Raw genomic sequence first — 13,709 nt, forward strand, 5'->3', positions numbered from 1 at the left:
ACACTAACATGGTGTTGTTGGGGTTTTCCAGACCAATATGTCTCAAAGCAGAGGAAGATTAGTCTGCTGCCATCCATGACTGGGAATGGAGGCAACACAGATTGCTTTGCATGCTCCAGTTCTGCCTGCTTGCTCTGAGAACTGCTCGGTTCTCGTGTGTTTTCTTAAAAAATTGTTGACGTTTACTCCGTTTCAGTATGTAATTATTAATTAGCATCCTTTGACAATATTAAGGATTTTTAAATGTAAATATGGAAGTCAAGGCTCTGTTGAAAATACCCTGATAGATCATTGCATTTGCATGAAAAAAAAGTTTCAACTTCTGTGTCAGCTAGGCTGTTTTTTTTGTGCTGTCCAAATGTTCACACAGCAACAAGAAGATATTCTTTGATAATTGGAAGATTGTTTTTGTTGCTTTCTTTTAATTGAAAGATATTTGTTGCTATTATTGGTTCTGAAGTGTATCCCTGTCTGTTTCCTGTGGCTTGTTTATAAATGTGTGCTATTAATAACTATAAATAAATGTCAGCCAGTAAGGACTTTGGGATTTTGAGAAAACAATCAAGGATGGCAAAAAACGGTGGCATACAAATACAGGTAAGACAGATGTAGAGCATTGCCATCTGTCCTCCTCTCCTCATTGGTTAGGCTGTGTATTATTGCCTCATTTGTGTTATTTGCAGAAAAATGCTTCAAAACCAAGGGAATAAAAGCATTTCACAGCACTAAGAGTAACACACACATGCAGGTAAATCAATACAAGAAAAGCTTACAAGAGTCTTCTCTCCCCCAGTAGCTTCCCTGCTTTTGGCACCCTGTATATCCTGTTCTCTCTAACTCTTTCCTCTGCATTTGTTTTTGTATGAGTTATATGAGTACACAGGTTACTCAACAACCTTATTTTCAAGTGCTCGTATTATTAAAAAATCACCAGTTATGTAAACTACAGACTACAAACATGAAACTACAGTCATTTGTGGAGGCTTTGTAGAAGTGCTTGTATTGAGGACATTTTTGAGAATGACCAATACATATTTCACATTATAAACACATTGAAATTTCCTTTGTCATTCTGATATGCCTTAAAATACCTATTTTAGGTTTGCCAGAACCAAACAGAGACAGTATATTCCAGGGACTGAGAATGGATCAAGGATTCTACACATCTAAAGACTTCTTACCTTTGGTCGCAATGGCAAGTAAACCAGGTGTGTGATGCTGTGTTTTCGTTGTAATCATGTTTGGTAAGTCATGAGGCGTTACTGATATTCCAAAACGGATGGCTGGTTACACAGCAGTACAGCCAGTTATGGAGTGCCTCCCGGTGAATAGGTCTGGGGCAGGGTTTTCTCTTGGTGAGTTGCAAACTCAGGAGTGTGGTCAGGAAGGTCAGTCTTAGAGACTGTAAAGCAAATAGTCATGTATAAAAAATCTAGGCACATGGCAAATCATTACCCTTAAGAAATTACATTTGCTATTATGAATTATATTAAAAAAATACCATAAGCTTCTAATTTGTTCTCATTTGTATATATTATCTTGATATAAATAGTATATATAAGATGGTCTTGAAAAAATCTGATGTTAAAGGAGGTGTTGCTGACCCATACAGGCAGCTGCTTGGTATGTTGTTGATAAATGAGCCCAAGTCATTTGCTGCATGTTTTACAACACAGTTAAGGGAGCACTAGTTCCTTACCCAGAGAACTTACAGTCTAAGACTCAGGACAACAGTAGTATGCCAGGAGTTAGTAAGACAGCACTCAGTTCATAGGCACCAAATGCAGTCTTTTATGCTTTTACATCATTGAGTACAGATATGGCTGTGTTTACTCCCCAAGGATTATGGCTGCTTTCAGTGGCCCTGAATGTAAATCATAAGCCCCAGATGGATGAATGACATTGGGCTTGTGATTTCTATGCCACGTTCCCTCGTGGTCTAGATTTCCCCAGCGTGTTGATAAAAAAGAAATTCCATGGACAATTTTCTGGGCATATACTTACGTGCAGTATGTAGTATTGTACATATGACCACATATTTAACTGCACATATACTTTTCGTATCTACAGATAAGATTTTCTTCTGAGCATTCAGAAACTTCTTTTGACATCATATAGGGTTGTGCGCTTATTTAGTAGACTTTCCATAACCATTGTGTTGAAGAATGTGTCTTCTGCGGCAAAGTATTCTGCATATAAAAGTAAAGTTTATTACCCCATTTAATGCAAAATATTTAGGAAGGGAGATTCTGCATCCCATCTGTCCCATCTCTCTGCTGTTTTGATCAAATGCTTATTTCTGTCTGTTTTCTTCAGCTCAAATGGGTTGGGAGAAAAGGGTGGGTTGTGGGTTTTTTTCTAAGAAAGAGATGTTTAAAAATGAAACAGATTGAGAATTTGCACAGCAAAACATTTGTAGACTAACAAAGGAAAAAATAAATCCTGCAAAACAATCCCCTCTTGTAATATTTTTGACTAAGATACTTTATAGAATTCCATGTGGACACGTAGCACTCATGTACTGTAAATTGCCTGTCTGTATGAGGATCTATATACTGTGATCTGCATCTTTTAAAATGTTGCAAAGTAGCACTCCCGATTTGACAGGATACATAGTGGTATTATTTTATAATATTAAGTCTACAATTAAAAAAAGGATGAACTTTGAAGAACTAACCTTTTCTGATTGACAGTAATAAATAGCTCTGTGGTGTTGTCTGTTCATTAACATGGTCTCTTTTACTTAATTTTCCTAGTGTCTGTCTGTAGCCGTAGCCACCTCTTGCTCTCTAAAGCATGGAATTTTAAGTGAAATATACTTGTCCTATATCCTGCTCTATCCTCTTTCTTTTACTATGACAGTTCTCTAAATAACAGACATAATAGACTTAGTCACGGTAAAATACATATTCTGCCTGCTTATTAAGTTCTGAATACCATTTGTTAATATACTTTCCTCCAAAAGAGGTTCCCCTTGCAAATATGTAGATGGGAATTTACCTTGGGAGTGGCCTTGTCACCAACAGCAAATTGGGCTGCTGAGACTGATCTGTTCTAGACTAGTCCCATGGCAGCGCTCAGAGCTGCCATTCCTCTTCTGCACCTGTGCTTTTTCCACTGCTCCATGTACAATTTCTGTGCAGGATTAATAGTGTTAAAAATAAATTAGAAAAGTTTAGAGAGATTTTTAGAATAAGATGACTATTAAGTAAATACTAAATGCAATGCCACGTGCGTGGGGGGAAGGTGATAGCATTTGCTATATAGTAAGCATTTTACAAATGGAGAATGTGTGTATTGGAGTGTTGTTTCCCACTTTGTTTTTATGTCTAAATTAGAAGCATCATTTCCTTGAGTGATACTTATGTTTCTTTACAATTGCATGTGAAAATCTGCTGCTCCTATAGCAGGATACTCAAGTTAGAGTGCAATGATTAAATGGCTAGCTTAGCACCTCCTGACTGAAAATATCATGGGCTCATTGAGAATATAGCTTGATATTGTTTATGGCATTATTTTAAAAGTTGCAATAATTTTCTTAATCAACAGTTAGTTGTATTTAAACCTGTGATAAAGTGCAGTCTCATACAAGGAACACACAGAGTTCAGTTTTACTTAATTTCTTGTATAATTGAATTGTCAAATACAAGCTGTAGATGACAAACACATGATGTTGTCATTCTCTCCATGTAACATTTTTCAAATCATTTGTAGAAAGCCACTGTAGATTAAACTTTTTCTCCCAGTGGAAGATCTAGGGATTAATGTAATAACAATGTTCTTTCTACCTCATGTTCAGCTGCCATAGAGAATAGCCTCTGAGAACCATGTCACAGCCAGAACAGTGTCAGTGCCTTGTAGAAAACTGATTGAGGGGACTAACTTTTAGGAACAATTACACAAAACTATCAACAAGTGGTCATCTTTTGAAAAATACCAAGTATTATTCTTTATGATCTGTTAAAAGGTGGGTGTTTTTAACTGGGAGGGCAATGAATCCGATAAGAGAGAAACTTATTTTGAATAAAAAGATCTCAATGCTAATTTCAACCTGACTGAACCCACAATCCTACAAATGTGTTGTCATTTGAATTCTTCCCAGATAGAAAGGTGCAGCTGCTTAGAGTACTGACTATGAAATTATGTATATGAGCATATCTTAAAAATGGGAATAAAACTGTCTTTCAGCGAAGCAGAATAATTTGATAGTGACACTCCATGCTTGGAAACTGTAAGATGCAATTTTACACTGCTTTGAGTACAAGTACCTTTTGAGCTGTCATGCAGAAATGGTTTCTCTACTTGAAAATGGGGTTTTCCTTTCATCTTTCAGGGATGTGTGCCTGTCACTCTCCATTGCCATCAATACGTGGAACTGTGATTGTACTTGGGGCAGGAGACACTGCTTTTGACTGTGCAACATCTGCTTTACGCTGTGGAGCTCGTCGTGTGTTTGTGGTCTTCAGGAAGGGATTCACTAATATCAGGGCTGTCCCAGAAGAGGTAAAATTGAATAATGGCAATTTTGAGAAGGAATTTTGCTTATCTCTACAGGGCCTGAAAGTGTGCTATAGGTACTTGAAAGACATCTACTAAAGGTTTTGTTTATAAAAATGCTCTTAATATGTATAAATGTTTATTAAAGGTCTGAGGCTGGCTTTATATAGTCTCTATAAATATTTTTTTTCTGTTATACCTATTTCCTGTAAGGTCAGAGAGATACATTTGCATACAGGGTGTAGAATTTCTTGTACGTTAGAAAATACGGTAGAATTTTTAATCTTGGAAGCATCCCACAGATCAAACAGCCATTTGAGTATTGTAGGTGACTCTTCAGGTCATGGTTAGATCCTAGAATGATACACCTTCTGGCTGCTGTCTAATGAATCTCAGTGATTCTGACGTTGCCTTGGGAGCCTATAAAATCTTGTAAGAAAATTACTTACAGTGATTTTGGCTTTGAATCACTGCCAATGGCAGTAAAGCAATGTCATTCATCACAGATTTCAGAGTTCAATTTGATTTTTGGTTTGGCTTTGCACTTTGGCATTTATCAGGACATCTGCGCATGTTGAAACTGACTGTTCTTCCTCAATGTGTCTGTACTACAGGAGGGTGTTTTCAGATTAGATTTTCTTATTTTGATGGTCTTTTCCCATTGCCATTTATTTGGTACATGCTTTACACTTCTGCATGCTTGAGGATATCACAACATCTAATGTATCTTTATCATGACATTTGTGGGAGTTCGATCATCTGTTTCAAGAAGGTGGGCATCTTAGATATCTTACAGGAGGGGAATGGAGGTGCAAAAAAAATAATAGAGGGTCTCTTGATGCATAATTTACTTCTGTTACATTTCATTTAAGAATTCTAGACACAATTAAATTACAGAAGCCATTGCACAGACTGACTCACGTGCTATCCAGCTTCTTACTGATCAAGAATCAGCTGTCACTTTGAACCAATATCTTGGTTAGCAGCCTGGGTAAATTCCTAAAAGTTGTCAAAGTTTGTATTCATCCAGTCATGCAGTGGCCTTGAAAAAAAGTGAAATAAAAGTAGCTGCAGCTAGTAACAACCATGCTTGAATGATGTCAGGTTGGATATTACATGTTCAAAAAAGTTGTTGTGTAAATATAGACAACCCAATCCTGAAGACTTTGCTACAACAAAATGCTGTTTGACTTCAACAGTTTTACCACAGCAGAGATTCGGATCTTCAGTCTGGATTTTCACTCAGAAGACTGCTGTTTGCACATGATAGCCAGCATTTAATAACATCCTAAAATCATAGTAAACAGAAATCAGGGCATGTACTTAATTAATACTAAGCCTCTTCTTAAAAGACACAGATAGTTACATAAGGTAGCTCTTTTGCCCTCAAAGGAGTTACACATATTCAAAATAACAGGGAACAAGAAGAATATATTGGAGAAATATTTGCGTTGCAGATTTACTTAGTGCCACTGTCTAGAACTGCTTGGTTTAATAGAGTGGGAGGCTCTGAATGTGGTATTATGTTGACTGTCTGTATACCGTACATAGGTGACTTCTACCACAGAAGAATGCATGGTGGCATCTTGAGTCAGAACTTGTTTTGTGGGCTTTTTTTTATAAAAACACAACAATATTAAAGTTACATATTGCTTCTACTGTACAGATGGAACTTGCAAAAGAGGAGAAGTGTGAATTTCTGCCTTTCCTCTCCCCTTGGAAAGTTGTACTTAGAGGTGGACAAATTGTTGCTATAGAGTTTGTTCGAACTGAACAAGACAGTGATGGAAACTGGAAAGAAGATGAGGATCAGGTTGTCCGTCTGAAAGCTGATGTGGTGATCAGTGCCTTTGGCTCCGTGTTAAACGACAATAAAGGTAACCCTGATTAATGTATTCTCTAAATGCTGTTATTTTAGCTGCAGCCATTTCCTGTTCTTTGACAGTTCTGTGAAATGAGTCATCTGGAGGTTACACAGGTTGTGACTGCTGGTCCTCTTCACAAGAGTTTCTTTGTCCTTTAGGTATACCTCTTGGAACAAAACTTGAGGGTCTGCTAAACAAGCAGTTTTCTGTGCATCACTGTATAGAGCAGGAGCTCAGATTAGATGTACAGTTGTCAGCATGTATCTTGCTTTCCTCTCAATGCAAATGGGATCTCAAAGAATACTCGAGGGGATTTCGTCTGGTCTCAGTAATTAACTTTAGAGAAACTCATTATGCTACAACTTTAAACTGAACCGATCTGATCTCTGAAACCTTTCTTTTGCCTATTAAATTAAGCAAGAATTAGGACAGGTTCATTATTCTGGTTCAGCTGGTCTGGGTATCACTTGTTTCTTGTGCATATGCAAGAAAACTGGCTCCTCTCATATATACAATATTTGTTAAATTCAGCTGTGCTTGTCTCAGCTTGTCTCATTATTTAGTTGTACTTTACAAGCTTTGGCCTTAAAGATTACCAATTAAGCAGTCCCATGTTGAAGATGTAGAAATAGGCACATAGATGGCATTTTCAAGATTGAATGAATTGTCTGAATAGCAGAAAGAGAGCTGAAGAATATGAGTACAGCTAAGAACACGGAAATTGAGCAGAGCTGACTGTTCTTTGACACTAGGTAAGATTTAAAGAGTTCAGGTACATACATCAAATATGCCTTGAAAGTAAAAAACACTGACTCAGCAGAAAACAGATGGATAAAATAAGTAGATCTTCAGCCTGGAGATGCTCCTCAAGATTAGCAGGTTCTTGAAAGCCTTAGTGATCAATGTACATCTCCAGGGCACAGTCACACCAGCCAGTTAACCCATGAGGTGTTGTCATGGTCCTTTGGGTATGAATGCTCTGACAGAGGACTTGGCAAGTGTCTCAGAGCGCGCATCACCAGAAAATTTGGTAATTGCATTCTGGTTCTGTCAGTGCAAAGGGAATTTCAAAATTTCGTAGAATAATGTGCTTTTGTGAATCTTTCCAATCAAGGAAGATCATAAATCTAAAATAATCTAAGCAGAGTCTGAACCAGAATGAGCTACTCGGTGCTTCCTGTTTACCAGTTCAATTTTATATAAAGTTACATCATCATACCACCATGAGAAGAGACTAAACTCCTACAGTAAAATAGAAGGATCAATCTGGTTCCTTGACGAACATGTAAAGTTAATTCCAGGAGCATTCCTATCTTGTGTGTGTGTTACTATTGCTTTGGGACAGGTTAATGCGGCCTAGGCTGTTACCTAGACAGCAACTGCACCCAGTTACCTGCAGTGCTAATTACTCAGGGCTGACTCCTACCCTGCTTGGAGATGTATCGCTGTATAAACGTGACACCTGTGTTGGTCATGTTTTAGGGTTCAGTCTAACCTCCAGGAAGGAATTTTAATTTTTAATTTTTTTAAGAGATTAATGATCTACTCCATTGGTGGAGTTGACTGAGAATTTTGGAAAGTTTTGTTGTTGTTTTTAAAATCCCGTTTCGATTTTTTGAAAGGTTTTTTGGAGCTTCATGTGGTAAATCAAGCATTAGCCTATGCAGTCAGTATGTTTTGTTGTGATTCATAGACCCTATGATAAAGAATGATTCTGTTTTCTCCCACATGAAAAACTGCTTCAGCTGAAAGGTTGAACTTACTGTGTTGCTTAGCCATAATACTGCACCAATCTTGTATCTCCTAGTACACATTTGCTGTCTAAATTAATTGCTGTAAGGTTTTTAAGTAGGAGCATAAAATGGGAGGGGAACGAAGTCATGCAATGAGCTGATCATGAAAGAAGAGAGTCATTTACCTTTGGGGTGTGCAATACATATCAGTTTCACACTGTATTTTTTGTGAAACTGCTATTAGAATAGCAGGCAAATTATAAGGAAAAATGCAAGGCATTTGTTTTGCATGTGAAAATGAAAAGAAACTAAGACTTGAGGGAATAAAGTGTTTATTTTGAGTATACCATTTCATCTGCTTTTAAATCTTTATTTTTTGACTAAGTTGTCTTAATGAAAGTCAAAATTGCTTTTCACCATTGAGCTGGTTTACAACCAAATCTCCAGGCTACCTCAGCATACATAATAAAAGAAAATGAGAAAAAAAACCCAAACAACCAACCAAAGCCAACACCAAAAGCATCTTGTATTCTTAGTGTTTCTTTTTAAAAAAGAAAGTGCAATTTGTTGTATGCAAGAGATGGGGATACTCACATATTCTCCATCAAAAGATGGATATGAAAATATTGGAGGTCCTAAAAACAATGCCAGGGACAAATAGATCTGACTTGGACCTTGATCTAACTTTGGAGGAGGGGATGGACTAGATGACCTCCAGAGGGCCCTTCTAGTCTGAATTATTCTATGACCGGATTACTCAGATGCAGGCTGTGTTAATTGTTGCTCATAGAAAAGGCTTTATCAATTGACCTAAATCCTAAGAGACCTTGGGGAACTGCAAATGCAGTATTGGTATGGGCTAAGCTAGCAGGATATGTCCTATTTGTTATTAATATTGTTAAATGCTGGTGCTGCTGATACAAGAAAAAGAAAATACTATGAAAACCAGAGGGATTAAAATCAGACTTGGCCCCAGTTCAGGGAAGTGTTCAGGGCACCTTGATGCTCATGTTTTAAGGTTTTGTTTAACAAGACATAAGCATGTGACTGACTGCTGTCTGAGTAGAAACAACTCATAGGTTAGAAAGCTTTTTCTACTCTATTGTCTTCAACAGGTTATTTCTTATTTTTGCACAGTAACTATTAAATTTACAACTGAGATTGTGTGCTCACAATAGGGTTTTAGTATTTTTGTTTTGTTTAAATAAAATGCTGATTGTGTTTTTAAGCAATAGTTCTAGTAGGTATTCATCCTCCCATTGGGAATCATATAAATGCATCATTAATTTAAAAAAAAATGGACTCCAAAGTCCATTTTATGCTCGGGAAGTTGCTAACAGACAAAACAGGAGAGATGCCTTCTAGACTATTTTAAGAACATTACCACTTTACTGAAACCAGTAAAAAAAAACCCCAACAAATTGTTCAAATCAAACTACTGCAGATGGAGTAAGAAAAATGTTTTGCTTCTTGTTGAAAGAAAAAAAAAAGATTTTGCAACCACAAGCTGCTTTTTATTTTACTGCATAGCTTACCAAAGCTTTCGAGCTATCATAACTGACCCACATAAACAAAGAGCTGTGAAAATAATTTTTTACCTTTCCTCATGTTCCTGCTTTCTGCTTCATTTGTTATTTTGGAGGCATACAATGTATTAGGGAATTACTGAAATATCTTCTGTCACCATTCCAAATTGCAGCTACTCAATATATACAAATGCAATTCTGTGTACTCCCTGGCACTGCATAGAGCCTCAACATCCTACTTAACAGCAGTCCATTTGGTTTTAAAGTCTAAACTTCCAATAGCCATTTCCTTATCTATTTTGTTCTGATAAGCAAAAGGGAACAATATTTTTGGACTGCAAAATTTTGCACTGGAACAAATGTCCTTGTTCTGATTTATTTTCTTGAATTTCTGAGGAGAACCTGGACTTTCTGAGGAGAACCATGGAGGAAATTATGGAAAACAGTACACTTGTTCAAAACGCACTACAAAATGCAGTGCCGGACAGGGGACTGAGGCAGGATAGGGAACTGGCAACATAAGTTTAGTTCAACACTGTTTAGCAGGCAGCAGTAAAAAGGAAGTATTCCCATTTATGAGAACACGGAATCTTGGCATGATAATGTCTATTTTATTTTCCTGGAGAGGCAAAAGGAGAATGCAAAAATACCCAAGCAAACTCCAAATACTGCCTTTGCAAAAAAAACCCCCAGAAATAGTAGGCTATTTGTGAGCAAAATGCATTTTACTAAATTTTTGGTAGCAGCTAGCTATTGCATGGTAACTGAAGGGCAAAATTTTATTTCACATTTCTGGGGATCAGTCACAACTTTTAGGTATGTTGCTTTTACTTCTAGTATGACTGTCATCTTGCTTAGAAACTGTGGCAGCAAACCCCAGAAGGCTTACTGGAGTGTAACTACGGCCCCCCAGTATAGTTCGACACACAGCAAAGATAAATTTACCCAAGTAGTTTACAAGTTAATTTTTTAACCCACTCATATTTAATATTTATTTCTGTAGATTGAGGAGCATTTGCTAGGGAAAAATGTTGCAGAGCTCGTAAACGAAAAAGATTTTAGTTTACGTTTGTACAAATACAGAAGTTCAAATGCTCCAGAAGCCAGTGAACCTGCATGAGTGTTGAGTTTCTGCATACAGCCTGCTCAAACAACTAGGGAACTTCAGCCTCCAAGGATCAGAGCCTTGACTATCTGATGAAAGACTAGGAGGGAGGAAGAGAGGTGGCTGTGATGCCCCAGCTGGGAATGCCCACGGGGGTGACCTGGTGTCTCCCTGGTAGCACAGCATCTGCCTCACACCCACAGAATAAACTTTTAGTCACCAGATTTCTTGAAAAATTGCTATATAAAACTGAAATTTATATAGATTCAAAAGTTTCCTACTGAAATAGGTAGGAGTTCTCCTGCTGAGTCATTTGGAATAGGATTTTACTCCACAAATAGGTTTACTGAATGAGTTTGAGTGCAGCCGTTCCACACTCTGAAATGATTACCAATTCCTGGTATCCAAAAATGGCTTCATGATGACTTCTAAAGCCCTGTTAACTTAGAGCAGGAATTCTGCTCTTTCACCTGACAGGCATCAGTACACATTTGCTTGCTGGTGGCAGGCAGAAAATAGTCAGTACAAGCCTGCAGCGGGAGCCTCTCCTGGCACACCTGGACCCAGCTTTATCCAGTCAAACCACTTTTTACTCCTCGTTCAGTACACCAGTGGGGCAGAGGCTGTGGGAAGCATGAGTGTGCCTTTCTTTGTTTGCTGGGTGTATAGATTGGGCAGCGGCAGCAGTTAATCAGTCTGTTGGTGCATGTGACAGCTGTACTTTTTTACATTTGAGATTAAGAAAGTTACAGTATATATTTGTATTTTTCTGAAGTAATGCTACTGTTCACTGTAAAGGAATTCTGTAAGATGGATATCAAAAATAACATTAATGAGCTACTAAAGCTAAAATTACAGGAACTTATGAAATTGGTTAAACATAAAAACCATTAAACTGTTTATTGAAGCTTCACAGATATACTGCAGCTAATGAGCATTTCTGCTATTTAAATAAGCCCAAATTGAACACACATTACATGGATACATAATTAGTCATGGCAGTCAAACACACAGACTCACTTTTAAAGCTTTATTTGAGGAATCTTTTCCATTTGATTTGGTTTGTTAATTAAAATATTTTTTCTGTATTCACTTATATTTTAATATTGTTTCTGCAAGTGCTATAATTTGCTGCTGCTTTTCCATTTGTGTTTGTTCGCTTTGTGAATATAGCAAATTTGGAATATACATTCAGAACTGTCCTTTTGTTCGGTGTTATTTGTGTTAGCATCACTTGATAGCAGCAGAATAATTCAATTGTATGTTGTCTTTCATCCAGAAGGATCTTTTCAAATTATGTATAATATCTCACCAGGATATGGAGGAGAAGGCAGTATAGCCACAGGACTGTACTTTGAATTTTCAAGAGAAAAGCTATATTACTTTTAAACTTTAAAGGGTGTGAGGGAACAGGGCTTTAAAAGACGCTCTTTTCTTTACCTTTGCCCAAATCATACATCAAGAAAAACATTAGGGATCTAGTTTGCTTATTGGTCAGTGTCAAACAACAATTCACATAGTTGGTGTCACCTCCTTTCTAGCTCAGGTTTGGCTCTTAAGACTCTCCCTCTCGCTCCTTGCAGAGGCAGAGAAGGGACTTCCCTTGGTGAAAGCCAGTTCTCCCTTTCTTTCTGCAGGTGGTCTAGGAGTTGATCCCTTCAGCCTCACAGTTGCCCCAGGTACCAGATCCAAACTGTGAGGTTGTCAGGAACTCTTCTGTAAGGTGCTTTCAAATCATGCCCTTATTTTTACTTAAAATCTTTACTTAAAAATTTTTACTTATTTTTATTCTAAATCTTGGCAATTATAAAAAAGACAGAAAGAAATAGCTGCTGGATGCCGTGTCAGCCTTGCCACCAGGGAAATGTTCTTTCCCAATTTTGAAAATACTGATCAGGCAGACAAATCCCCAGGCCCTGGGGAGATGTTTCAGGTGAAGGTATGTTGGGCATTCTTTGCACTCAAAAAGCTTTTGGTATAATTATGTTCAGACAGCTATTTTAGCACAAAACAATCCAAAGATAGATTTGAGAAATGTAATAGATACAGGATAACAGAGGTAATACTCTATTTTCCCACAAGATGAAAGAAGTAGCCAGAACTTCCAGTTTTACATCATTTCTTCTGAAAAACTACATCTCCGATAGTGTGTTGCCCTCTAACACCTTTACTGTGGTTCAGTCCTGTCTCAGAGAAATAAAAGGGGTTTGTTAAATCCCCAGGCCCAGATCCTGCAGCACCAAGTTTTCCTCTGGGTTTTTTCCAAACGTGTTTTTACAAGCCTCTATGTATTTAGCTTGCAAGAACTGTCTGGACCACATGCTGAGATGGTACCACTGCATGCAATAAGTTATCCTATATATGACAAATACAAGATGATCAAAAGCTTTCTTGAAGTACAGACAGTCTGAGACACAAAGAGAAAGTTAATATATTGATTTATAAATATTACTGAAGTATTCTTAATAAATTTTCTATCAGCCATTATCAGCACTTTTTAAGAAGAAAAAAAAAACCAACAAACCCAAAAAACCAAAACCAACCCAAACAAACAAACCAAAACCCTCATTTTCCAGACTGAAAAATGTCTCAGTCTGAAGGTTGTTTGGTGTGCTTTTTCTTTAATTTAAATATTTTTAAAGAAAACCATTTCATAAGTTTTTGATTCTGTTACTACACAAATATTTTTGCCACAAGTCTATGTGTGGGGTGGGAGGAATTGTGCAAGCAATAGGTCTTGAAGATAGATTAAATACTTTTGGTATGAAAACCTGCTACAGTCTTCTAGCTTAAAACTGTCTTCTGTGATTCTGGCTTCTGAACCAGTTGCAAAAAAATACTTGGGATTTGAGTCCTCTGTGTACATGTTTGTGTATGCCAGGGGTGAGGAGGAGAGCGTAGGTGGGACAAGTAGACGACGATGTTTGTGCCTTGCTTCCTCTTTTATTATTTTGCCCCTGATTATACACAGCCCCCACTTTGA

At 37.4% G+C, this 13,709-nt stretch overlaps 1 protein-coding gene across 1 annotated transcript in view; it reads left to right on the top strand.

The window, feature by feature from the left end:
* Positions 1-13,709, top strand: part of DPYD (dihydropyrimidine dehydrogenase) — a 366,956-nt gene that overhangs the window by 164,613 nt on the left and 188,634 nt on the right. The window contains exons 9-11 of the mRNA XM_055724875.1: positions 1,101-1,208; positions 4,334-4,503; positions 6,164-6,374. Coding sequence (XP_055580850.1) covers positions 1,101-1,208; positions 4,334-4,503; positions 6,164-6,374 — 489 coding nt within the window. The remainder of the gene's footprint in view (positions 1-1,100; positions 1,209-4,333; positions 4,504-6,163; positions 6,375-13,709) is intronic.

The sequence above is a fragment of the Falco cherrug genome, chromosome 12, assembly GCF_023634085.1.
Source record: "Falco cherrug isolate bFalChe1 chromosome 12, bFalChe1.pri, whole genome shotgun sequence".
Lineage (NCBI taxonomy): Eukaryota > Metazoa > Chordata > Aves > Falconiformes > Falconidae > Falco > Falco cherrug.